Here is a 24,881-nt window from a genome sequence, read left to right as displayed (position 1 = left end):
GAGGACAAGCAGCACAATAACCGTGAGGCCTGTCCAGCAATTTGTACCTGCTGAAGTGGCTCTCAAAAGCTTAGACCTCACCACTTCACTTCCAAAGCCTACAGCAGGCCTGAGGGACTTCAAGACAGGGGACCGGCTGGGGATACGGTACAGCATGGGAGCAGCTTCACACGGTGCATTTCATTCTAAGTATCCATCCTTTGGGTCCTAGCGCCTTCATCCAAAGACATTCCCCCTCCTGCTCAATCAAGGGAAGGTGCGAAATAGCAGAGAAATGCCATTTTCTACCAATTGTGAAAAACAAAGTCTATAACCAGCTACTTTAAAAGCAGACTGAAATGCCACTGGCTTGCTTCCCTCTAAACACCTTCCCAGGGAGAATGTCAGGTCACGTAACTCATTTGTTATCTTTACACAGCAGATCTGAAGTAAGCAGCAGCCATCGTAAAAATACTAAAAAGTCCTTTTTGTGAAAAACAAATATAAAAGAAAAACGCAGCATCTCTCTTAAAAAAGCCAGTTAGCATTTCAAAGATTACCACATGGTCTGTAAATAACAACAAGTCAATCTGCTGCGGAATTAGCCTTTCCTTTGCTTAAGGAGAGTCCTGGGTCCCTCAGATGGAGGTAGCAATGTTGCAGTCCTGTGACACAAAACTAGACTGAGCAGCCACTTACAACATACTCTTTGCATTTTATTTCTCTCAGTGGCTTAAAAAATATCAAGAATTGTAGTAGCACAAGAAAAGCATTTCAGCTGAGGTTTATAGAAAGCATTGCTTTCCTCCGGGCAGTGCACACCTGTAAATATCTATTTTACATAGATGGTGGAGCGTAGTGTCAGAGAGAAAATTGCAGTAATTCCCATCAAATCCCGCATGTTAGTGAAAGTGAAGAAATTCCCTCCCAGATTTCTCTGTCATCCAAAGATACTTCTACGTATTTGCAGCTATCCATTTTAATTATATCTAAATATTTATCTCCAGAGTGGCTAAATTAGTAGGTATTTAGTTGTAGTCATGCAAACACCTGATGGCTGGGCGGTCTTATTTGCCTGTACATGCAAAGCACAAGCCACTGAATTTGATTACGTGGCAAATGTCCACAGGTAGCTCTGGGGTATCTGACATCCCACACAAAATCTGTGCTTCACATGCTTAAACAGCTCTCTGTATTGCTTCATGGGAAGGAAAGGGAGAAGGGAAAGAACTTTTAAAGAAAAAAGAAACCTCGTTCACAGTTGTACAGATAATGCTTGGAGATTAATAATAAAAGTGCATATGTGACGATGCAGAAACAAATGCTGTTCAATGTCAAATACAAAGCAAGACGCAAATTTATTTTCCTGTTAATTAACAAAGCTTTCATCTCAGCTGCTCTGATCTGTAAATAAAGCTCACAAGCTAGTTTCAAACAAGTCAAGGAATTAAGAACAACAAAACGAAACACTCCCCCCAAAACAAAAAAGCCTCCCGCCAGAGTCTCCTAGCACTGCCTAACTAATTGTGTTTGCCGTTCTTTATTCTGGAGCACTGAAACAGAACTTCTTGACTGAAACAGGTTAAAAGCACCAGTTGCCTGGCCAAGCGGTGACGGCCCTCCTCCAAAAGCCACCGGAGACTTGGCACGTTCCCTAACGCCGCCAGGGACCACGGGCGATCCCTGAACCTTCTAAGAAATGGAAATGAGAGAGGAGGGAGGGAGGGAGAGGAGAAGGAACGCCTGCTCCCCGACACGCAGTCGCATTACGCTGTCCTGCAGGTACGCCTGAGCGCGAAGGCTTTGCCTGCCGAGCTCTTCGCCGAAATCGTTCAGGTCTTTAACCCATCTCCCGAGAGGCGAATCGGGAGCGGGAGGCGGGGGCTGAAAAGCCTTAAGCTAATTAAGCATGGCCGAGACATGCTTGATGAGATGGGAAAAACATGGAGCTTTGGAAAGGGTGAAAACTCTCGGACCATCTGGTAGCGGAGCTGCAGCGGGAACAACGAGGAAGGACAAAGGGGCAGCCAGCGGCAGCCACGAGCTCCGGGATTTCTCCAGTTACCGGGTCACCGAGACCATTGCCGCGCCAAACGCCTGCGAAAGCCGGCGAAAGGAGCTTAGGAGGCTTGGCGAAACTGGCTCTGCAAGAAAACTACCGAAGGAAAGTGAATTGGGGCAGCTTTCCCCAAGACGCATCTGTTAATAAGAAATCACAGGTAATGGAGGGGGGCGGGAAAGCCCCTGAATCTGAATTAAGGCTTTTTTCCAGTGGCCCCTCTACCTCCCTCCTCCTATCTGCTCTTCTCCAAGGCCTTGCAGATGGTGCTCTGTCTAAATTAATACTACGCCGCCAGCCAGAAGGAAGCTTCTGTTGTACTTGGCAACACAGGTGAACAGCCTGCACTGAGGTTTCCAAACGAATGCCCCAGGTGCGCAAGCAATATGGCAAGTGGCTTATGTGCTCCAGCCTCTTCAGGCCTGGTTAAGGCTCATCTGCGCTCTCCCAGCTCCTACAACCACCTAGAGAAAATCACAGTGTTCGGAGGGGGCAAAATAGGAGCGATCTTTGTACTAAATGGCTTTGTTGAGCACAAGCTGCAAAAGCGCAAGTGCGATCCAAATGAGGAGTCCAGGAATACCTCCTCTCCCCTGCCTTCTCCTCACAAATTAGCTGCATGTGATTACAGCTGACTACAGGTGCAGGCTAGCAAAGAGCAAGCTGGTTTGGATACCAGAAGCTGTGACCAAACCCATGCCAAAAAGCAGCGCTCTGCTACCTCTTGCTTAGGGATGGGAATACGTGCGGCTGATTTCCTTCCCTCCCACACACAGATTCTCCCCCAATTATTTTGGCTGTGTGCTGTGATCCAGACAGATTTTGCAAGCTGAACAAGAGTAGGTTATATCCATCCTTGGATGGGAGATCTCATTAAAATAAGGAAGCGGTACTGGTGATCTAACACACTGCACTATACTGCTGTCTCCAGGATCAGATATAAAGCCCAGGCCCTGACTGCCTGTGGTCATTTTGATGAGAACAAATGGCATTAACCCTATTGTTTGGCCAAATCTTAACAAGCATTTCTCCCCACCAGGTTCCCCTTGAAGGTTCATTTGGAAAGAGTCGCTGTGTCTTACACTGTCACGCTTTTATTTAGCACTGTTAAACATTGGCTGCATTTAATGCCAGAGGGAACAATTTCAGAAGCAGATACTGTGATCCCTATATATATCAGTTTCTAAGATAACGTGGGTTCTTTTAGATCGGTACTGGATATATATATATTGTTTCTCATCAGCTTTTCATGCTCACGTAATTCTAAGTGCCAGCTGAATCTACAAGCAGAAGTGCATCCAGAAAGTCTATTCCCCCCCCCCCCCCCGCCACATCCTCGGTAAGGCTGAAAGCAAGCAATATTAGAAATATTGTTTAAAGACTTTTTTCTTTTTCTTTCTTTCTTTTTTTTTTTTAAAAAAAGCAAACTTTCCAGTGCTGCAGGGCCAAGAGATTCAAAACGAAGCTAATAAAGCATCCACACTTTTGAAGGCTTACCTGGAGGGAAGCTATGTTCCAGCTGGCCCTTTGACACTGTAGGAAGCTGCAGTACTGCTGGATGGTTACTGAGTCATCTGGCATGGACTGTGCTTCTCAAGACTCAGGATTGTAAGTGCAAGCATACTTGTGAGAGACAAGCATTAAGAAAATCAGCATCTGCATAAAGCAACAGCAATAGTTGTTCTTACTGCACCCTGGATAGCTACTGCTAAAGAAGAAGAAGAGACAAGACGAACGAGAACAAAGGGGATGTCAGCTTTAGCACTCCAAAACCTTGTTCGCTGCGCTGGCACTGTAAAACTGTAAGAGGAACTAAAATATCTGCTATCCTAAGGAGGAGGCCTCAGTAAATGAGAACATATCTCTGGTCTCCTTTGAGATCCAGCTTTGTAGGCCAACGCAACGAGCTCAAGATACTCGAAGGAGGCTGGGCATGCTGCTAAGAAGCAGGCACAGATGCTCTGAACGCCTGCGGTGAGATCCCAGAGGGCAGGGTCCGTGGCTAAAATGAGACACGAGCGCAGTCGGGCTCACTAGGTCCAACACACTGCAACCGCGCAAAGCTCAGCAGCCATGACCGTTCAAAGCCAGATGAGGGAAAGGGGCCGTGCCAATGCTCACCATTTGCCTAATATCCTACGGACTAGTGCATGCCACAAACAGACCTGAGTTCAAGTCCTTCTTATGCTGGAAGGATTCAAAACCTCGTCCCTCACTTTGGAGAGAGCCCTGCGAGGCAGTAGTTAGTGAGGCCCCCTTCATCCCTCCTGTGCAGGTTGGGCCACGGTGGAGAAAAACGCGTGACTTGCGGAGCTGAAGGATAGCAAGCAGCTTACAGGTCAGTGCACTCCACAGAGAGAGGAGACCTCTCAACAGTCAGAAACGAGCAAAGAAAAATGCCGTCCATCAAAAGCGCAAGTCTTGCTCAGTCAACCTCCCACCCCTGCAGATGGGGCTGGGCCCTGGGCCGACAGAGGCACCACGCTCAGGAACCGGCACCCCAGAGAGGGGAAGACAGCGAGATGCAGCCCTGCTGACTAGCTCCACGTGCCTCCCTGGCTAGTCTGAGGGCTTTTCTGACAATCTGCCTCATTGCCTGTACAGCTAGAAGAATCAGCCAATTTAATTTCCTCGAATCAAGCTGCTGCAGCTAGGCACTGATTTTTCAGCACTGTGACATCTTATTTCGAAGCACCTGAGGTACTTCCATCTGTGCCCATTTGATGCTCTTGTGCTAGGTTCCAGGCTGACAGATCAGGAAAAAACATCCAGCAAACATGTTTTAACTGATGAAATACCTTGTAACCTTGATAGGATTTGGACACAAATTGGGATTCTCAATTTTTTCCAGCCACTGAGACAGTGCTTTGCCATCCTGACCCCCTAACTATCTATCATTGTTATCTGTAACCAGGGGGCATTGGAGAGAAGATTACTGAGTTCTTCTCAGAATCCAAAACATGGTTTAACTGATTTCAATCCAGGTAAGAATAGTCCACCCTGTAAGCAATTGCTTATTTCCTCCACTGAGAAAATGCTGAACGTGTAAACATGCCGTCTTTGAAGGGCTGTCAAGTAATGTAGGTATTGAATGTTTTTTGACAGGATGCTGTAAATGGAGTAAGGGAGGTTTTGGCCTCTGTGTTAGCTATGATTACTAGTGGAGCTATGCCCTTCACACCAGTGCCTGAAGAAAAAACAAACAAACAAACAAACAAGGCTACACATCCGCAAAGGAGAATAATGAGACAGAAGACCGGTGCATCTCAACATTTCAGGGCAAAGATCCCGCACCAGGGAAACAATAATGAAGGGGGGGTCTTGTGGTTGAAATATGCAGGCTGAGGAAAGCTATGGATGTTAAACATGCAGGATAGAAGTCGCAAGTGAATTCACAACTTGGGAGAGAAATTCTTAAGAAATGTTTGAGCTCATAGCTGAATTGCTCCGTACCTGATTAGCACTGTTCTTTGCTTACAGTAAGTATAAGGGAAGGTAAAAGAAAATGCCATTCAGTACTCTTCGTATTTCTCTCGCACCTCTCAGACAAAAACAGGTGCTTTGTAGTTGCCCACTGACTATCTACAGTATGTGAGAACGAATTCAGTCGCAGCGCAGGGTGCGTTTTCCAGAGCACCCACATTGCTGGAATGGTCTAACGGCAGCTAAGATCAGGTCCACAGCGCACAAGAGTGCTGCAGGGACGGACTGCCACAGCTCATGGAAAAAACCATGAAGGAGATGTTGAGTTTTTATTAAGTAACAGGAAGTCCTACATCCACCTAATTCCCAAAAGAAATGCTACACCCCTCCACCACGATGCCGAGATACCGCTCTGCGTGCCTAAGATATAGATGCAGCCACAGGGATGTAGGAGAGATTAAACACTGGTTTCGTCACCGGCAGCTTATTCACCTTGACTAGAAATACGATCATCTTGGGCTGTTGGGCTAACACTGTGGGCCAGGTATACCGCTGGTGACCTCGCACACTCATCTGGAGGTGAAATTTGATGAGAGTCAACCAAGCGCAGGAAAACTGTTCCAGATGGCTAGATCTGCTAGAGAGAGCACTCAACTGTTGACTGCATTAGGGGAAGGTGAGGGGACAGAAAACCTGCTGCCAAAGAACTGCAAGTAACAGGCAGAAAAAAAAGAAGAGAAGATCCAGAGGTATAAGGAAAGGATAATGCCTGGAAGATCTGAATGAGATTAGGCGGGATTTTTCCTGCTCAGGGTTTGCAGTAGTGAGAGGCAGATTTAATCGCTCTCAGGTTCATGCCCTGTCAGTGCATTCTCCACATCTTGTAGACACATTTCCTCTTCCTTGAGCAAAAGTCCCTCTTTGGGTAGCACTGGCCTTCCTCTCTGAGCATCAGCCACAAAGGCAGTTAAGAAACCACAATGTACCTCTGCAGCAGCGTCGACATGGCGGGGATGGGCAGAAGCAAGCGCTGGCCTTTTGGAGACAGGAGAAGAGCCCTGGGCTCAATTCGGGGGCAGAAGAGGGCGCAGAGCAGTGCTGAATTAAAAAGTGGGCCTACTGACCTAGCTGATCTTTTCCAGGGTGAAAAGTGGTTAAACTGCTCAAGTGAGAGCAAGGCAAACTACTCACCCACACTGTTGGGGACAACTACAGGTACAAAGCTAGAGACAAAGAAGTGACCATGTCTCCCAAGAATAGAATGACTGAGGGAAGCTTCTCATTCCAGGACATATGCTGCTTTCTTTGAATTTGTTTCTGTGCTGTATTTGAAATTAAAAAAGTTCTCCCAAATCTCCTCCCTGCCACACTTGTGTTTTTCACACCTAGTTATGACCACATTCCACTCACCACATTTCACGAAAACCATTAGCTAAGTGCAGTTTCCGTCTCCACTGCCTCAAGTTTGTGTGGCCATTTGCACTTAGGAAACGGCTATAAAACGGTACAACAACCTGGACAGCACATCGTGTTCTGCTTAGGTGACATTTCTCGCTGGCTTTGTACAAGTGTAAAGTACACTATACATAACGTAAAGCAAAGGGGAGCACAGAGTTTCCACTTCGCAGAGCCAGCTCAGTTGGACCGACGCATATCCCGTCACAGATGAACATTATTAAAAGCAGTTAGGAGTCCAGAATGAATCAGTGCACAACAATAGAAAGCCTGTTTTTGTTGCACACATGACATAAGAATGTACAATTTGTCCATGAGGGATCAAATTCTTTCCACGGGTAGCTCCATTGCATTGCAATGGTCTGGTGGATCCATTCGACTGCAAGGCTGAAGTTCTTATTGCCACAAATGGGAGCTAAGGCCACTATTCAGCCGAACAAATAGGCCCCTCTATAGCTGTACAGTATGTTTAAAAAATGGTGCTGCTCCTCCATAGGTGCTAAACCTAATTCCCAGAGATATTATTAACTATGACGCTATCTGTAAAAGTGCAGTCCTTGGGCAGTGAACCCTACTTTTTCAAGACGTTACAGGAAAAGGTTTTTAAGGTGTCGAAGTCTCTTGCATAGTCCTTTCATTTGTTACCCGCATGCAATTTGATATGATTTGAAAGAGATATGCATTTCATTTGCATAAGGTACTGCTGCTTCCCTGGAGACTGGAGCTAAAACTGAAGACTACTAGACTTTGATGCCAGGTGAAATATGGATTCCATTATCTTTCCAGTCTTCATATGTTAAAAGGTCATTATCAGTGCCTTAAAACTCTTTAAGCCCTGTAGCTCACAAGAACGAAACATATAACATCACATAATAATATTATAAACATATGAGAAGCTAGAATGACTTCATAGCATCTGCTTTTCGGTGGGATTTTATGACTTTATATTTTTTGGCACTCCCCCATACAGAAAATAAAAAATGTAAATGGTACTTCAAAATATTCCATTAAAAATATCCAGTTTCTCCTTCAGCCTCTCTCAGAGGCTTTGATTTTTCTTCTTTCATTTTGTTTACTGTATATGGAAAAGAGTTCCAAAAATTACTTTATTAGATTTAATGCTGAATGTGTTTCAGTGCAATACTGTAACACGAGTTAATTAAGCAAAACAAAGGCCACATTGTCAACACTTTCAGAAGGAACAAAGAGAAGATATTTTTAAATGAAGAAAAAAATGGCCAATTCATGACAGTATTTGCATTCTGCTTAGTGGAAATGAAATGAAGAAAGCAATCAAATGCACACAATAAACCTTAAACACTATCATTGTTAAAGTATTCCCTTCTCTTGTTTCTTCTTTTCTTTCCTTTCTGTCCTTTTCTTTTGCTCCCTACCATCAAACCAGACATTATAAAGTGACTGCGACAGTGGGCAAAATGTTAAAGCTGAAAAATTTCCTATGCTTTCTATTTTTTATTAGCAAAGCACACAGAAAAAATATCTTGCTTGTCACTGAAAGAGCTGAAAAATAATTAAAACTTAAAACTGAGCTTGAACCACCTGTTCTTTACATACATGCAGGCTGGAATCTGATATACAGAGAATAATGAAAAGAAACAGATTCCTTCTGTTGCAGGAAAAAAAAAAAAAATATCACTTTTTCCCCCCCCGGGAGGTTGAAATCAATATCTGGAGCAGACTACTGACAGTGTAATAACCACCCCATCTCGCTAATGTATGGTGTTGCTCAGCACAGCCCAGGCAGCAACTTCAGGTAAGGCCCGCAGGGCGTTTGCGGCTGACTTGCCGCGTCTCTCCGAGGAGAGGAGGGTCCGCGTGTTGGCCAGCGCGCGCTGCCTCATGCGGACCGCGTCTCCCGTTGCACCAGCCGGTGCCGAGAAAAGGAGCAAATCCCACCGTCCCCAGCGAGGAAAGCACCATGTGGGCTCCCCTTGGTGCCCACCAGCCGTCACGGCAGCCCGTGAGGGGACGTGCGACGGCAAAGCTGGCCCACAGAAGGGATGCTGCCTCCTACAAGCCTGCGCGGGACCACGCTTCGCTTTAGCAAAGCAAGCACTGGTACTACCCAATCTCTGTCGATGTAGGAGCCTTGGGTTCAGCACACACCTTCTAGCAAGGCCACCATGAATATACCACAGCGGCTGTGACCCAAAAAGCACTCCTGCCCTCCTGTCCCGCACGCGCCAGCACCCCCACGGAGCACAGAGCATTTTGCAGCCACCACGGCTGGCTGCTCACACAGAGCGACGCACAAGGGCATTACCCTCGCCCTTGTCCAGAGGCTTTTTAAACAAAGTCACCTGAATCCCAAACATCTGGAGAACGTTTTACGTGCTTTCAAGAAATCACCTTAGTGTTTACAGACTTGGAAAAAACACCCCTCCTGCCAGAGAAACCTTTTTCTAAGCTAAAAGGTTTTGTTCCCCTGCCTACAGTTTCCCTGCATCCACAAGGCGCAGAAATAAACTGAACATATTTCTCTGTCACAGCCATAACTCTTTCAGAAGAGCAAAGAGCTTTGCACTGGGAGACAGAGCCCGAACTGCCCTTTGGCCACAGCCCAGGCGAGCAGACTTCTGTTGCAGAAGCTCCTCACCCGGCCAATATTGCAACTGCAAACTTCACTTGAGTTTCATCAAGTTCCCGAGAAAATAAAGGCATGAAAAGTGAGACTTCTTAAACCTAAAGGTAACCCCTGTAGGAAGACACTATTTTGGCTTTCCAGTGATAATCTTGTTACGGCATGCCTCCAGCTAGTCCCAGATATGTGCTTTCTGACTGTCCACCTCTCTGTGTGGCTTAGCTTTAGATGTGGTGAGTTTAAATACCCATTTGCAATTTTCTGCTTGCACAGAACTTCCAGCATTTCTGCAAAATGTCCAAAGGTGAACTTTTTTCTCTGCCAGATATCAATAAATGTCTGAAGCAGATTCTTCAGATACATTGCAAATGTAGGGCCATGTTATTCTGCAATAGCTCAGAAAGCATCTCAATTTGTAGCTTAAGTGCATTCTAAGGAAAGAGTTGCTTTTTTTAACTCATGGTCCATTCATTCCTTCTGTCTCATTCTTTTTATAGTATTAGCACATATTAATAGATTATAACAGTCATGTCATTTTATATTAAGAGAAATTAAAAATGTATACAGAAAGCATACACTTTTGTATCAGAACATTAATCAATACAAGTCAGGCCACACTTCCTCCACTGGATTGAATATGGCTCATTTCAGAGCTTCCAACACTTTCATCAGATGAATTTAATAGAGGTTATTATCAAAGCCTAGACATACTTCTGATTCAGGATATTTATTCTTTTGTTCCTTTGGCAATTGAAGCCACACTCCAAAATATCCTAGGATTCATTCCCCCCCACCCCCAAAAAAAATATTTTTAAAGATATTTAAAGGCAATTTTAAAATCTATTTTTTCCAAGATGTCTCATCCATCTCCACTTGAAGCTGAGGAGACTTTTGGTTAAGAAATGAAAGCTACTTACAATTGCCATGACTCAAGAATAAGGCTGCCAGATGTGTCTCAAAAGATCTTTTTCAAGAAGTATTTTGTTTCTCTATAACCATAATACTATATCAAAGACTGTCATTCTTTTGACAATATTTACAACCATGCCAACAATGTAAAAATCCTAAAAATGTAACTGTAGAAAAATCGAGAGAACTCTTTCTTCAAGTCTCAGAATATCTGATTCTCTCTAAGATTATACTGTAAAATGACTGTTTTTCCTAAAGCACGGGTGGGTAAATGACCTGGAAATCTAGCTTTTTAAATGGAGAATGGATGAAATGATGGCCACAAAGTTACATGACTATTCACAAAATACAAGCTCTTGAACAAAACTGGGCTTAGCTAGGCCAGAACTCAGGCAGCATGCAAATTCGCAGTCGATGGGCAGTGACCAAAAGTCTGGCATTACAGGAAATCACGTATATCACAAATGATTTAAAAGTTAACCCTCCCCTGCCTGTGCATTCACAGTCTGCTTTAACATCTTCCATACACAAAAAGATGGTTAACACGGGCGTTCAAACAGGCTATGATTTCACTGCACGCAAATACTAATTGCATGGGCTGCGTCCTGCTCTTAGCTAAATGCCCGGGCACTTTAATATACCCTTTCTAGGCATTAATTACAGCACTCTGCTCCTTGATTGTGCTTCAGCAACAACCTGCTGCTGCACTTCGGGAGCTCTCTACGAGCAAACGGACGTGCTCTTTGCCCAGGGAGGCTGCCACCCCGACTTTTTAGGGTTTTTCGGGCACGCGTGAGCACGCCATAGTCAGCAGGCAGCGGTGGGCGTAGTGCCCTCACCCCTGTCCTCTCGCCCACCGTCACCATGTCAGGGTCTCTCGTATGGCTTCGGCCGCCAGCACGAAACACCAAAGACTATTCAGGGATGCGCTTTGTGCTGAGATCATACCGAGAAATAAAATGAGTTGATTTTAAATGTATTTCTTGTGCAGAGAAAGATCCCAAGTCAAAATCCCATTGAAAGCATTTAATTCAAATTGATGGATAGTTTGAAAAAATGACAGAGGGGAAGGTCCAGCAAGAGCTGGACTAGTTAGCAGCCTCGGCCTGAGAGAAAGGAGTTTCTCACAGAACTGGAATGAAAATACAAATATACAATGAAAATACAATTGAGCTCTTCAAGCATCGCAAATGCTCAAATAATGTTACAAATAGCATAATGCCAATAAGGCAAAATCTTTGAGCCTGAATACGGAGGAGGAGCAAACAATAACGGCCACTTCTGTGGTCATTGCTTCAGTGTCCTGTGTCCTGACAGAAATCATACCCTCCAAAGAGTCAGGCAACTTCTAGAGATGATCGGTGAGGGAAATCATCATATCACATGTTTTTACGCAGCGAGAGACAAAGCGGTAGGAAATAGCAAGATCAAGAGGGGAGAAGAGGCTCAGGGTAGGGAATGGCTACATAGTCACGCAAATAACATGAGCTGCGTTTCCATTTGCTGTGAGTTGACTTGTAGGAAAACTCAGCTGATTCCAACCACAACTAAATGCTGAAAGCACCGTCATTAGAACATGACAGAAAACTATTTCTAAGTGTACATATAAAGGGCTGTCAAACTAAGCATTAAAAACGTATACACTTCCCTAGTCAGCAAATAGGTCAGTGATCACCACTTGCTCTGCTTTTTAATAAAGGGATTTGAGAATATTCCCTGATCTTATAAGAAATACAGATTTTCATTATTCTTTTGTGAACTAGAATGACTGCATTATACTACCTGGAAAAAATAAAGGGGGATCTTAGTTTGTCTCCCTAGTAATATATAACATTAAGTTACAGTAGGAAAACAAAAGGAGTAATTGGCACACTATATTTTATTACTGATCTTTGAAAACACAGCTCCAGGTTTTCATGAAAACACACACAGTACCTTACATCATTAAATTCTTCAAGGTAATCTGGCTTGTTTCATACTACGAGGGAATAGGAAACAGTGGTGAAATTGCCAAAATGTTGATTCTTCAGCCGTCCGGACTCCCACTGCTCCACAACCTCGAAAGCCCGACGATCCACGACTCCATCGTAATACGCGTTGCGGACGGACCCTGGAGCTATGAATTCTAACAGGCTTTACTGAAAGGACTCTGCAAGCCCTAAAATCCCCAGCCACCCATGAGAAGAGCTGGTAGCACAGCCAGCACAAATTCGATCAGCAGCTTACCTGCGTTTCATCAGAAATTTGTGAAAACTGAGACCCATCTAGAAAACTTCAAGAAGCAGTCATTTTTCCATGGAAACTCAGATCACTGGAAAACTACTAGCTGGCTTTAAAGCTGCAATCTGCCACCAAGCAGACATCTAGCCACAGCTTGGAAAAGGGACTTTGATCTCTGTCAGTCATTTAGCAGCTTCCAGAGCTCCAGCCATGGGGACAGCACAGCTCACAGATGACTCCCGTTAATCTAATGGTGCCCAGTGAGAGAGAGAGAGGGGAGAGGCAACTACACATTGCCATTTGCTCCAGGATGAGCTTGATAACACAAAAAGAGAGTATCAAACTTAGAAAAGACAGAGCAGGTTGTCTGCAGTCTAGCAGTTGCTACGTTTGGCAATGCACGTAGATTTAATACAGGTCAAGAGCACTGTTGTGACACTTAACATCCAGTATTGTGGCTGGGTTTCTATTTAATGGGAATAACAGTCCCATGTTAGCTTTTCTCAAGTGTTCTTAGGCAAAAATACGCCTTTTTTTTGTACTTCAAATGTACTGTAGATGCTGCTAGGAAACAATTTAACTGAATTAGTTTATGTGGTAGCACTTGTGTTTCATGAAATAGTGTTACATATTAAATCTCTGTTTTATGCCAGATAGACTCCTTCTAATGGAAATTCTCTCTGGGGAATACATATTATTTAATCAGCCTGAACTTAGGCTGATTTTCGTATACTTTTTTAGTAAAAGACCACCTTGCATTGCAGCTCTCAAAGCTATCACTGCAGAACATAGGCCCCTCAAAACTGTAAGTATCCAGCAAGATGAGTTCTGAGGGTCATACACCCGTAAGAATGAAGAAAAGCAAGGGAAAGCCATAATTTCCTTTCCTTCCCTAAAAGCTGAAAAAGCACTGATTTGGTTTCCCTGACCCAAAGCCAGTATATTCTGAGGAAGCTAAAAAGAAAATCAGTGCAGTTACCTAAGCGCTGCTGCCCTGTGCGTGGGCTCAGCTCAGCATCTCCTCTTATTATGGAGCTGAGTGAAAGCTCACTTCAGTAAACGAGAGTCTTTCTATGAACTTTAATGAGCTTTGGACCAGACTAATCTTGTACAGGAGCAATATGTGAGCCCCAAGGTAGGAATGTGTTCCAAAATGTTTGGAGAGAATCATTTATTTCCTTAGTACTAGGACCTTTTAAATAAGGTGCAGGAAAAGGAAAAGTGCCAAGAACGACCCTTTTCTGACATTACCTTCTTTTCCTTAATGCTGCATATTTTAATACTAGGTAGAACAGATGGCAAAATATAATCTCTCCACTGAGAAGTAAATGACAGTCACTAGCTGTAGGGGACACTGAAGTATTAAGGGGAAGGAAATGTACAAATAATGACAGTACATTTTGTCCAACTTGCTTTTGATGAGGCATAAAATAAAATGTAAATAATTTCTATTAGGAGGAAATTAACATAACAACTTTGGTATTTGCAATCAGTGTGAGTTTGTATTATATAACCTGGATTTGCAATTGAAGGAGAGCAATACCATTTACCTGGATTTGAAGTAAGGATTATAGCAAGTCTATTTTCACCGTAAGTAATAAAACACAAAACCGATAGCAAAAACATGACTGGTAATAAAGAGATGCAATTAGTCTCAACTTGGATAGGCAATAAAGAAAAAAAAGGAGAGGAAATGTTGTTTAGCTGTATATGAACAAAGAGGTTCTATTAACCTGGGCTTGCAATGAAGATAAGTGTCACTAATGCAGGTTTGCAATTAAGTTGGTGTCAATGGGGCTGGGAAAAGGAGTTCATAATTAGGACAACAGTTAGTATTGACCTGAATTTTCAGTAAAGATCACATCCAGGTTTTAGTTTGGAACCATGAAATTCATCTCTGTGCTCTACAGAAGACCATGTAATTATTAACTTGCAATTACTTTACAGTTAGAGATTTATTTCCATGATATACTGCTTTTTATGCAATCATATGACTACTACAAATGATCAGCTGGATGTAGGGCTCCCAGAAGAGTGTCTAACACTAAAAATTGAACTTCTGAGTTTCTTTGCAGAAGCCTTACTACGGATTTAAATACTTTACTCTCAGAAAAATGTATTGCTTCAGCAAGACTCTACATGTTCCTGCTCAAAATATAGGTTTCTTTATTAGAATTACTAGTTTTAGTTAAATAGTAGTTAAATCTCTACCAATGACCTCACAAATCATTTTCATACCCATTTATTGTAAATACCCTCAACATCCTAGCGAACATGATCAACAGGGTACTTTAATAGACATAAATTGCTTGCTTAATCAGCCTTATGCACATTAATATAGAAAACCAACAATGAGAAGTGTGTTTATTTTAAAGTCATTTTAGAAACGGATTGTGCAGTTTCTTGCACTTATTTTCCTATATGAATCCAAGACCAATACATCACAACAACACTCAACGATAGGGAGGAAAGGATAATAAAAAAAAAATCCCACCTTTATGTGCTATTTCCATGTTTCCTTGCAATGCACAAAATATCTATAATTAATGAGAGAATGTATGAGCCTAGCAGAACTCTCTTTCTTACCTCCTCCTCCTCCTTCTTCTTCTTTTTCTTCTTCTTCATCCTCATCTACACTGGGAATCAAAGGTTTCTCGGCTTCTGTTGTGTCTTTTTGGTTCAACAATGGCTCTGAATAGATTTGATGAAAACAGAAGCTCGATGGTAACGTTCTTCAGAACTGATATGGTATAGAATGACCAATATATGCTACAGAGATTATCATTAAAAACACCGGCACTGGAAAAGGACTCTAACCCCCAGAAGAACCGATACTGTAGCTATTTCTGGGAAATCCGAGGGGTTATGGTTGAGAGCAAGGCCTTGATGCTCTGAGATGCTGAGCCTTCTAGCCTTAGCACAAAAAATACTAAGCTTAGGACTTCCCTGGGACTAGTCACAAGCCCAAAGATACATTTACCAAAGTGTTTGCCTGGACTGGGGCTAGAGCGTTCAGTGCACCTCACGCTCAAGGCCCAAGTGCTTATCCTCAGGAATAAGAGATATGGTGTTCACTTTTTTTTTTAACAGGGCAAATGATCAAAAAACTTTTTTTTTTTTTTTTTAAACAGGGGCATTAAAAATCAGCTTTCACCACCTGGGCTGAGAATCCACAGCTACTGCCCTGCTCAGACTCAAACTCAGAGCTACCATGAAAAGATTCAGCTCCACAGATTTGGTTTACTAGGTGTGGAGAAACAAAAGGAACTTAAAGACTACTGCTGGTGACTGAGCAGCTACAGGTATTTTTCCTCCTGGTAGTCTTGCTCATTGGTTTCAAGGCATGGCCAGTACCTTCTACTTCCATGCAGGAGCTTTGGGAATCTGTCCCGGTCTTCATCTCCTCTTCGGCAGAAACATCCTCTTGTCCTGTTAACACGACAAATTGGAAACGACATCAGTATGATGGCTGTGCACACGTGCAAAGGCAAGTTTATCCAAACAGGACACAATCCCAATATATATCACGTTACTTTTCAGCCCAATACTGCTTTTTTTCTATTAAATGAGCAATGTTGAAATCATTTTATATGTGAACATACCACTTAATAACCTCTAAACATTAAGCATGTTGAATGGCTGGTCAAAACTGACCCTGAATCACTTTTTTTTTCCTTTTTTTCTAGTAGCTCAGTCTTGACACATTGTTTTTCACAGGCGCTGTTGCAAACTGCCTGCGCTTGACAGCTTATCAGAAGAACAGAATTACCCCACAGGCTTTTAGAAGCAAAAAAAAAAAAAAAAAAAAAAAAGAGAGAGAGAAAAAAACCCGTAATAATAACGCTATGCACTGACCCAGGATCAATATGGTTAAAACCACATATTTGGAGACCTATTTCTTTTTCAGTAACACCAGAGGTTACTGTACCAAGACTGTTTGGTGCCCAGCCTCCACTAGCTGAAGGCATATTCCCAAGGCAGCAGAGGTCAGGGGGAAAACCGCCGACTGCTGTAACTGGAAGAACTAAGGTTCCCAACTGGTTCGTTATTTGTGTCTTACGGATTTCGATAGCAAACTTTACCTTCGGCTTGATCTTGTTCGCACTCCACGGGATGCACTGGGTCATCCTCTGGCACACCTCTGGGGTCTTCCAGGGAGTCTGTGGAAAGAGCAAACAAGCAAATGAAAAAATCCCGCAGGGGTTTTCACGCTGGAAGAGGCTGGTAGTTACCTCGGACGCGGGCAGCCCTGAGGTGCGAGATTCATATTTGGCATTCTCCTACTCCAACAGACTTTCTGTCTGTTTGACCCCGGATTTAGATCCTATAAAAGTATACTCATGGGTTTAAGCTACTCGCATCGATTTCAGAAAGTGCACACTTACTGAGCAGATTTTGGCCCGCACTACAAACCTCAAGCAAAGAGTTAGCAAGAGAGAGTATCTAAGAAAAATCAGGAGTATCACCAAGAATTTTATTTCTAATGAACGGAGCAGCACAAGGCTATGAGAAACACCATGAACTCTTCACTTGACATATTAAGTGACTTATTTTCAGGACAACGCTGATACTTTGCATAGTCGGATTCCCACATGCTTCACAAACATTAAGTCCTATAAATCTCAGTGCAAACTGTAGCCTCATTTCGCCCGATGACAACGCTGCCCACGTCATTATCGTGGCAAAGACTTCTTTCGCTTTGGGGGAGACTAGCAAAACCAACTGCCCAAAGCCAAACCCTGAACCAGGGGCACAGTGAGGTTTAAATTGGTTCAAATCCTGTCTCTGCACTATCCGCAGTCTTCACAAGCACAGGTCATTATTTTGTTGTCAAACTGTTTTCCAACAAAAGCCACTCCTTACTTTTTGTGTGGTGACAGAGAAATGCATTATTCCACCGTGGCCAGGAAATCACAGCAAAAGAGCTCCGCTTTTTTTAGTTCTGTTCATTGGCATAACACACAGTTTTCACTGGATAAAGAGCTCTGTTTGACCCTTGTTAAAAAAGGCCACCGATCTAAGTAACTGGACATTTCTGCAAACTTCAGGGATAAGTGAACTAATGGCAATAGATAATCACTATTTATAGTTCAGAGTAAAACACTTTCTAAAACGCTGCTAGCAGAAAAACTCAAGTAACACTGACAAAAGATCTATGGTGCATGAAAATACATTACACCATGGCAGTGTTAGTAAGACTCTACCTCTAGAAAGCCCCTTTCTACAATATAGCAGAACAAATCTTACAATATACCATAGGATGTCCCGGTAAAACTCTGTTCCTAAAACTTGCCAAGAATAACCTCTGATGGATAAGCGGGAAAGCTGGGTTGTTAACATCTGATCCAAATTTAATAATCTGCAGAACAGGTACGCACTGAAAGTGTGTGGCTTTAATTAACTGCAAATAATCCCCCAAGGCAAATATTTAATTACCTGCACAGCTTCATACTCGTTTCATTGCATGACAATAAGTTTATAAATCCAAGTTTGAAAGGAGAATATCTTCACTGATGTACAGTTTGCTGAAATTTGCCCTTGCTGCACTCTTTTCAACCTCCTGCAGACTTAAAATGCTACTCGCTGCTATTGGCTGGATCACTGTGCCGCCCTTTCGTACTGGTGCCAAGAGTTACAACAGGTTACCCTATCAGTCTCAATCAGAGCTAAAATAAATTAGAATTTCATCAAATTACAAGTTTAATGAAAATGTGACTTGAAGGACTCCTTGGTATAAATGGGAATGGCAGTAAGAATCTGTCGGGAATGTGTCAATGTCCCAAAAAACCCTGAAACCCATTGCATGAAATTTTGGCTATGACAAAGCTTTCAGGATGCCAAACAAGTCAAGAGTTGCACCACATGTAGCCCCATATTCCGAATTACTATAACCCTCCTGTGCATGATTTAGTTGCACATTTGTGCAACTGTACAGACAGTGCTGGACTCAGGGGTCCTCTTCTTTAAGTACCGTACCGCCAGGGCCTGAACACGAGCCGTCACACAGCCAAAAGCGGTAACACAGGGCACTCCTTCCTGATTTGGGTGGGAGATGCAAGCTTCTTCATCCAGACCCTTAGGGCTATTCCATGGAATTTCTACTTCTAGACCTGTAACTTTAATCTCAGCTCACAGGTGCCACCTTTTCTCCCAGAATGAGGAATGACTCCAATTTCACGCAAAAATCAATCCACAGTATCAGAACAACAATTACACACTTTGGTCAATAATGAAAAATGGAGTTTGGGAGCCTCGTGCGTGGCTGATGCAAGTAGATGCCCCATCACACTGCTGGTTTTCAGGAGGTATCAAATAGCTTATGGCAAACCACAGTTACCCTGCACTTTGGGGATTTCTCTCTAGCACTATTTCCACCCTTCAGACATAGCCGTAAGCGTGAACCCCCCGCCGCGCTGGGCGTCAGCATTAGGCACCACAGCTAGAGACCACCTGTGTTATTTGGCACAGCTTCAGACATCACCATAAATAGCTGTGCGCAGCGTATTCTTACGGGATTGCAGTTTCGTATTAAACTTCTGCTTCGGTCATGAACACAGCTTTCCAATTGTTCCAGGGCTCAGGAAAGCAATTTACTTACATGGGATGCAAAACTATTCCAGACAATCTAATTCTGCACAAGTTATTTTTTTTTAAGTGTGTTTCTGAAAAGAGAAGAACATGGACAGGCGTTATTGCCTAACTGCAACAGTCTGCAGCTCTCATTTCAGCAGCAGAGATCAGTCATTGCATTAACATGCAGATTTGGAGTTCCAAAATCTTTAAGGTCAAGACCATATCAAAGATTTCTTCTTTTCAAATGCAAATATTAGATCAAATATTCAAGCCAAAAGGTCCAAAGACAGATTTGCTTTTAGGATCAACAAGAGTAAAATAAAGCAAAGGAATAAACCCAGATTTATGAAGAAAACCTGAGCCAGGCAAGAGTAAAAATGTAAGACTAAATACACTGGTCAATAAAAGCTGTTCTCCGATTGCACACGAGGCAGGAGCGCTACCTCCACTCCATCGGCTAAGCAGCGGTGGGCATCCCACACCGGCAGATTATATATTGCCTTCTGCTTGCAGGTTTGCGGAGCAGGGCAGTGGCAATCCTCAGGAACAGCTGGTCCATCGCCCTTACGTAGCCCTTTATAGCCGTATACAACTGGGCACAAACCAGCACAGTCCTAAATGATCCCAGGGCCTAAGAGAGCTCTGGCCATCCCTTCATCCATCACTAATGGACCAGCGAACCAACCTCAATTTTTTAAATGGCATAAAACAGCATTAGTCGTCTTCTAACACAGCTACTTATCCGTCAAGTTGCACTGGGAAATCCAAGGTATTATTTCACAGCATAGTAACACACGCTGGGCACCGTTTACCTAGGATAACCCCAAACTGGGACAGTAAGGATTAGTATTCCTCCAGGCAGAACTGAAAAAAAATCAGTCTTTCTGATACTACACTGTAACACAGTTCCTAACGCCATCATTGATCACGCACGAACAAACCCAACATGACATTTAATGACATAAATGAACCAAAGCCAGGTCATTTATCTACTGCACACGAGGCATCGAGACACTTGCTCTCGTCCAAGCGCCTGAGCCCTCAGTCCTTTCTGGGCCACTTCTCCGTGGCAGCCGCAGTGGCAATACCCAGGTGAGGAGCGTTTGCTCTGCCCCAGCTCCCGGTCCCACCTGCAGCGCTCAGCACCGCTCCGCTGGGGCAGCATTACTGATTCTTGGGGCTGCCTGGCACGACGCACCTGGGAATTAATCCCAGCCTTTAAAAATCCTGGGAGAAAACATTTTGACTTGAAGCAAGCAGGACAGAATACTCCTCAAGTATTTTCCATTTATCAATTATTTGTTGGATTCAGCTCCAGGAAAACTGTGTAGCCTGCACAGAGCTATCAGTCCTACCTTCTGGACAAGAATCAGGTGCTATTTTGTCTAAATACTGCCTAAGAACGCATCCTTTACCACGTCATTCATACTTTTTTTGACCGTATAAAACAGCGCTGCTCAAACAAAATTTTGCAAATACTTGGGAAGAGGAGAAATGGTAAGATCTGCATGTTAAGTGGTTTTAATGATCTTTTAAAATTCACTTTCCCAGCTAGTCTCTGTGTGGCTTATTTACTGAGTCGTTTCTAATGTGCAACACACCTGGGTCCTGCACACAGCATAGATAAATCACCATGTTTTAGGGAGCCATAAGAAGATTAAAGAGGGAAAAAGCTGGCCATTATGAAAGAAATGGGTTCAGTGCATTTTATTTTTTAAGCATGATACTGTGAAAAATGACTGGAATATTTCCAGAGTGAAAGAAATCAAGCAGGCTTCTAAAATTACAGGTAATGGTGTGCACAGAGGCTGCCACATGATTAGGGTATTCTTTTGCCTCATAAACTGAGGAAAATGTGTTAAAATGAAGTACTATAAAATGGTGATTTATGAGAAGTTAGGGAGATATTCTTGAGCTTTGACTTTAAAATGTTATTTTTATACCCACCAAGATTTCATTTTAATCTGTCTTTATGACAGATTAGATTTATTTGAGCCCAAGTTTATACGGCTTGGTAAAACAGACCTTGTTAGGCACGACAACCTGTAGAGAGATTTGTACGAGTGTTTGGAGAATGGACCAGGCGGCTCATCTCCGCAGGGGGGTCCTCCGGGTAATGCTCCCGCGCGCTCGCTCCTCCAGCCGCGTCTTCTCCAGCCTCGCCTCCGGGCTGGGTCTGCACAGCGCTACAGATCCGTCAGATTTAAAGGAAAAGTGAATAACCAGCATTATCTATAGCTAAACCTGACCGTTATGAAGGGTGTCTGGCAAAAAGGCATCTGGCTGGCTGGGGATGGTTATTTACCTGGTGTAAAAAAAAACCCCAAACCATGTCCTTCAGGTTGTGTCAGTCAATTTGCTTTCATAGAAATCATTCTGCCCAAGCGAGAGAAAGGTCATCACTGTAGCCACAGCTATAGTTGGGGGTGTTGAAACTCCTCCATTACACAGGTTCTTTCTCAGTTACCTATAATTGAAATTTTTCAGGCTGAAATTTTCCAGGTCTAATCATAGCCCAAGGGTGAACTAAAAACATTTCATTGGTAGCTGCTGAGTGTTCAGTACTTCTGAAAATAGGTCATTCATTTAGATGTCTTAATATATACTTAAGAGCTGATTTTAAAAACCTCTTTTCGAATATATTGGCCTTTCAGTCAATCTTTTTCACCCACTTATCAGTGTCTAATTTATGTTGCTTTATACAGCTCCCCTGAATTTGAAATGCTATATCTTTCACTTTATCCCTTCTCCGTCGTTTCTGTCTTCAGGACATCAAGATTTTTCCATGGTGAGAACTACAGCTGGCCAAACAGGAATTTTAAGATCCAGTATGTTTTACAGGCAGGATACTTATAGGCTTCTGCACTGCACAGAGTGAGTTTTTAGGGCTCAGCTCTAACCAAGACATATACCTAATTCCGTTTCTGAAAACATAAACCCGCCAGCTGATGGAATCTGATTCCATTTCAGTGAATGTAGAAAAATGGTGACTTGCTTTAAAAGGCATTCCCACAGGAACACAGACTTTGGTGAACACCTGGAAATAATTAATCCGTATTTTATTTTTAAAATTAATTAGCATATGATTTAATTTAGTTGACCTTCAAATGAAAATTCAGTTCTTATTAAGTACTAATGAATTAAAATCAGTGTATTGTGAACAGAAACTTTGCCAAGATGATTACATAATGTGGAGTTCACTCTTCACCTGCACTAAATCCACAGTTTCTTTTTTTATTTTTCTGCCAGAAAGCCCCATCATTAAGTCAGGTTAAAGAGTAATTGGTAGGATAGGTAACTGGGATGAAGATGCAGAACACTCTCACATATGCACACTGTCTTTTTAAAATCACGGGTTCAAACCTACCCTCGTTTGTCATCATTACCACACAACAGTATAGACTACATGGTCCATTTAAAACGAGTTGGTACTCCCAGCACAATCTTGTGCGGACAGGCATACGAGACTGCAGCCAGTCTGATATGTCTTTTATCTGCCGCATAAACATTAATGACTTTAATCACTTTGTTCTGTCCTTACACTTCATAAAGAGCAGCAGCTCTACCTTGAAATACGCTGTGCGTAAAGGTCCGACTTCCACATGCACAGTAATGAAGCACGGCGAAGGTGCTGCCTAGAGATGCCAGCTCTCCCCGCGACAGCTAATAGATATGCACGCAAGTTTTCAAGGGTAAAATTTCAACATTTCTTTGTGGCATTTCGAGACAGTGGAAATAGAAACTTGGCAAAGACTTGAGTAAGAGGATACCTCCACAGCATAACATCAAACACATTGATATTCTTGTAATATGACTGTCCCGCGTTTCTTCTGAAGAAAGACAGAGCACCCAAAAAACTTCACGTGTTCAAAGGCCACATGCAAATTGGGCCCATATGAACTTTTTTCTTCCGGATAGCGTTACTGTCTCTTCTACAGTGAATAAAGGAAGAGCTACACTTCCACAATAACACAGGAAACAGTCTCGCAGTACGTTCTCATTCTAATCAGAGCCCCTCAAAACATGCCCACACTGTTCACCAACACACTTCTTATGAACAATCCTTTTACATTCTCATCCTTCCCCTTCTTTAAAATTGCCAAAAAAAAAAAAAAACAAAAACAAAAACTCATAAAGACGACCCAGGTAAGAAAAAATATTTGAACTTCCTGACAGCAGTGATGTATGGGCATCAAGGCCCTTGGACTAGCAGGAAAGTAACACTTGAATAAATTCTCAGCAAGGTTTAAGTGCTGTCCTGACTAGAAAGCTTTTCCTCAATCAGAGTAAGGCTTGTCATGAAAATTAAACTCCCATTCCCCATTAAAGACCCTACCAAAACGTGTTGAGCCATACTGCTATAGGACTGGCAGAAGCCTGTTTATGACAGCCTGCAACGAGTAATATTTGTTAAGAGCTATGCCAAGCAACAGCATGACCTGCAAAGTGAGAGCAGTATCTGGTTTGAATATTGCCATACTTTAGAACTAAAGATAAATATTTCAATGTGTTTACTATTTTCTGACCCCAGAAATAGATGGAAGACAAGGCAGAAAAATTACTAGTTGACGCTAACTGGAGTCAAAACACCAGTTCCGCTGCATCCACCAGAACTGGCATTTGAAAGACTGCTATAGTTTCATAGCTGCCTTGGAAACCTCATATTCCAAGTGGTTTAAACTTTGTGTTTTGGAAGCGTGTAGCCTAGATTTATTTGCCATGAATCTCCTTTCACAGTAATTAGGTGATTGGACTGGAAAAACACAATTTCTTTAAATGCTTTACATCCAGTTCATTTAGTTGAAGATAAACTACAGAAATGAGTATGTTCCAGAACCTGGCAGGTTTTAGCTGCGTTAACTCAGTGGGCAAAAAATTTGAAGGCTGAAATTTATTTCAGGAGCGGCAGGTGTTTTCAGAAATGCCAGGATTTTGTAAAAGTGCCATCTCTGAAAAGGTAGCAAGTCTTTCGTAACACTAGCATTCATTTTAAAGCAGCTCAAAATCTAAAACCTGAAAAGCTGCAAATATATTGATACAAACAAGGATGAAAACCCGGTCTTTCAAAATTTCTGTTTACATTTAAAAAACTCATAAACAAATCCCCAAGCATGATAAGTATCACATACCCCCACCATTCCTTTTACTACCAGTATTACTCTCCAAACAAAATATACGGAGGAGAGTCTGTCTTGCTCCTTTTTCCTTACTAGATGCTTTCAGTCTTATTTTTGAGGAAAGGAAGGACACTGAAGAGTAACTACCTGTTGCGATAAAGGACTTCTCAGGGCAGTATCTCTTCCTCTGCAACCTCTCAAGAGAAGAGGGGAAGACACTATTCCCTTAAACATTATAGGAACGGCAAGAAGAGTAACGGAAAGTGGCTACTTTCCCGAGAAGAGACCCCCTAATACAATGGGTCAAAAAAACTGGAGTGGTCACACATTGAGATGATTGATGTTGTCACTGAAAAACATAAGAGGAGGCACTGACTTCACAGTCAGGAACAAGAACGCAAAGCAATACCAAAATGTTGTGATCTTCAGCAAGAGTGCAGACAGCAAAAAAAAATCCAAACTCAAAAATCTGCCATGGCCCTCACGTTACCAAACATAAAGACCACGTCCAAGGGGCAATCATACAGATACAGAATCCACAGAC

General features: G+C 42.8%; 1 protein-coding gene across 4 annotated transcripts in view; it reads right to left on the bottom strand.

Annotated features, from left to right (window-relative positions):
- The window catches only part of MACROD2 (mono-ADP ribosylhydrolase 2), an 858,592-nt gene that overhangs the window by 23,143 nt on the left and 810,568 nt on the right, over positions 1-24,881 (bottom strand). For all 4 annotated transcript variants that reach the window (XM_064510050.1, XM_064510049.1, XM_064510053.1 and 1 more), the window contains 3 exons: positions 16,730-16,807; positions 16,002-16,076; positions 15,234-15,338 (listed from right to left, as the gene is read on the bottom strand). In XM_064510050.1, coding sequence (XP_064366120.1) covers positions 15,234-15,338; positions 16,002-16,076; positions 16,730-16,807 — 258 coding nt within the window. The remainder of the gene's footprint in view (positions 1-15,233; positions 15,339-16,001; positions 16,077-16,729; positions 16,808-24,881) is intronic.

Source organism: Dromaius novaehollandiae, chromosome 3 (genome assembly GCF_036370855.1).
Source record: "Dromaius novaehollandiae isolate bDroNov1 chromosome 3, bDroNov1.hap1, whole genome shotgun sequence".
NCBI classification, from domain to species: domain Eukaryota; kingdom Metazoa; phylum Chordata; class Aves; order Casuariiformes; family Dromaiidae; genus Dromaius; species Dromaius novaehollandiae.
Note: the sequence above shows the minus strand (reverse complement) of the source record. Positions and strands in the feature narration are given on the sequence as shown.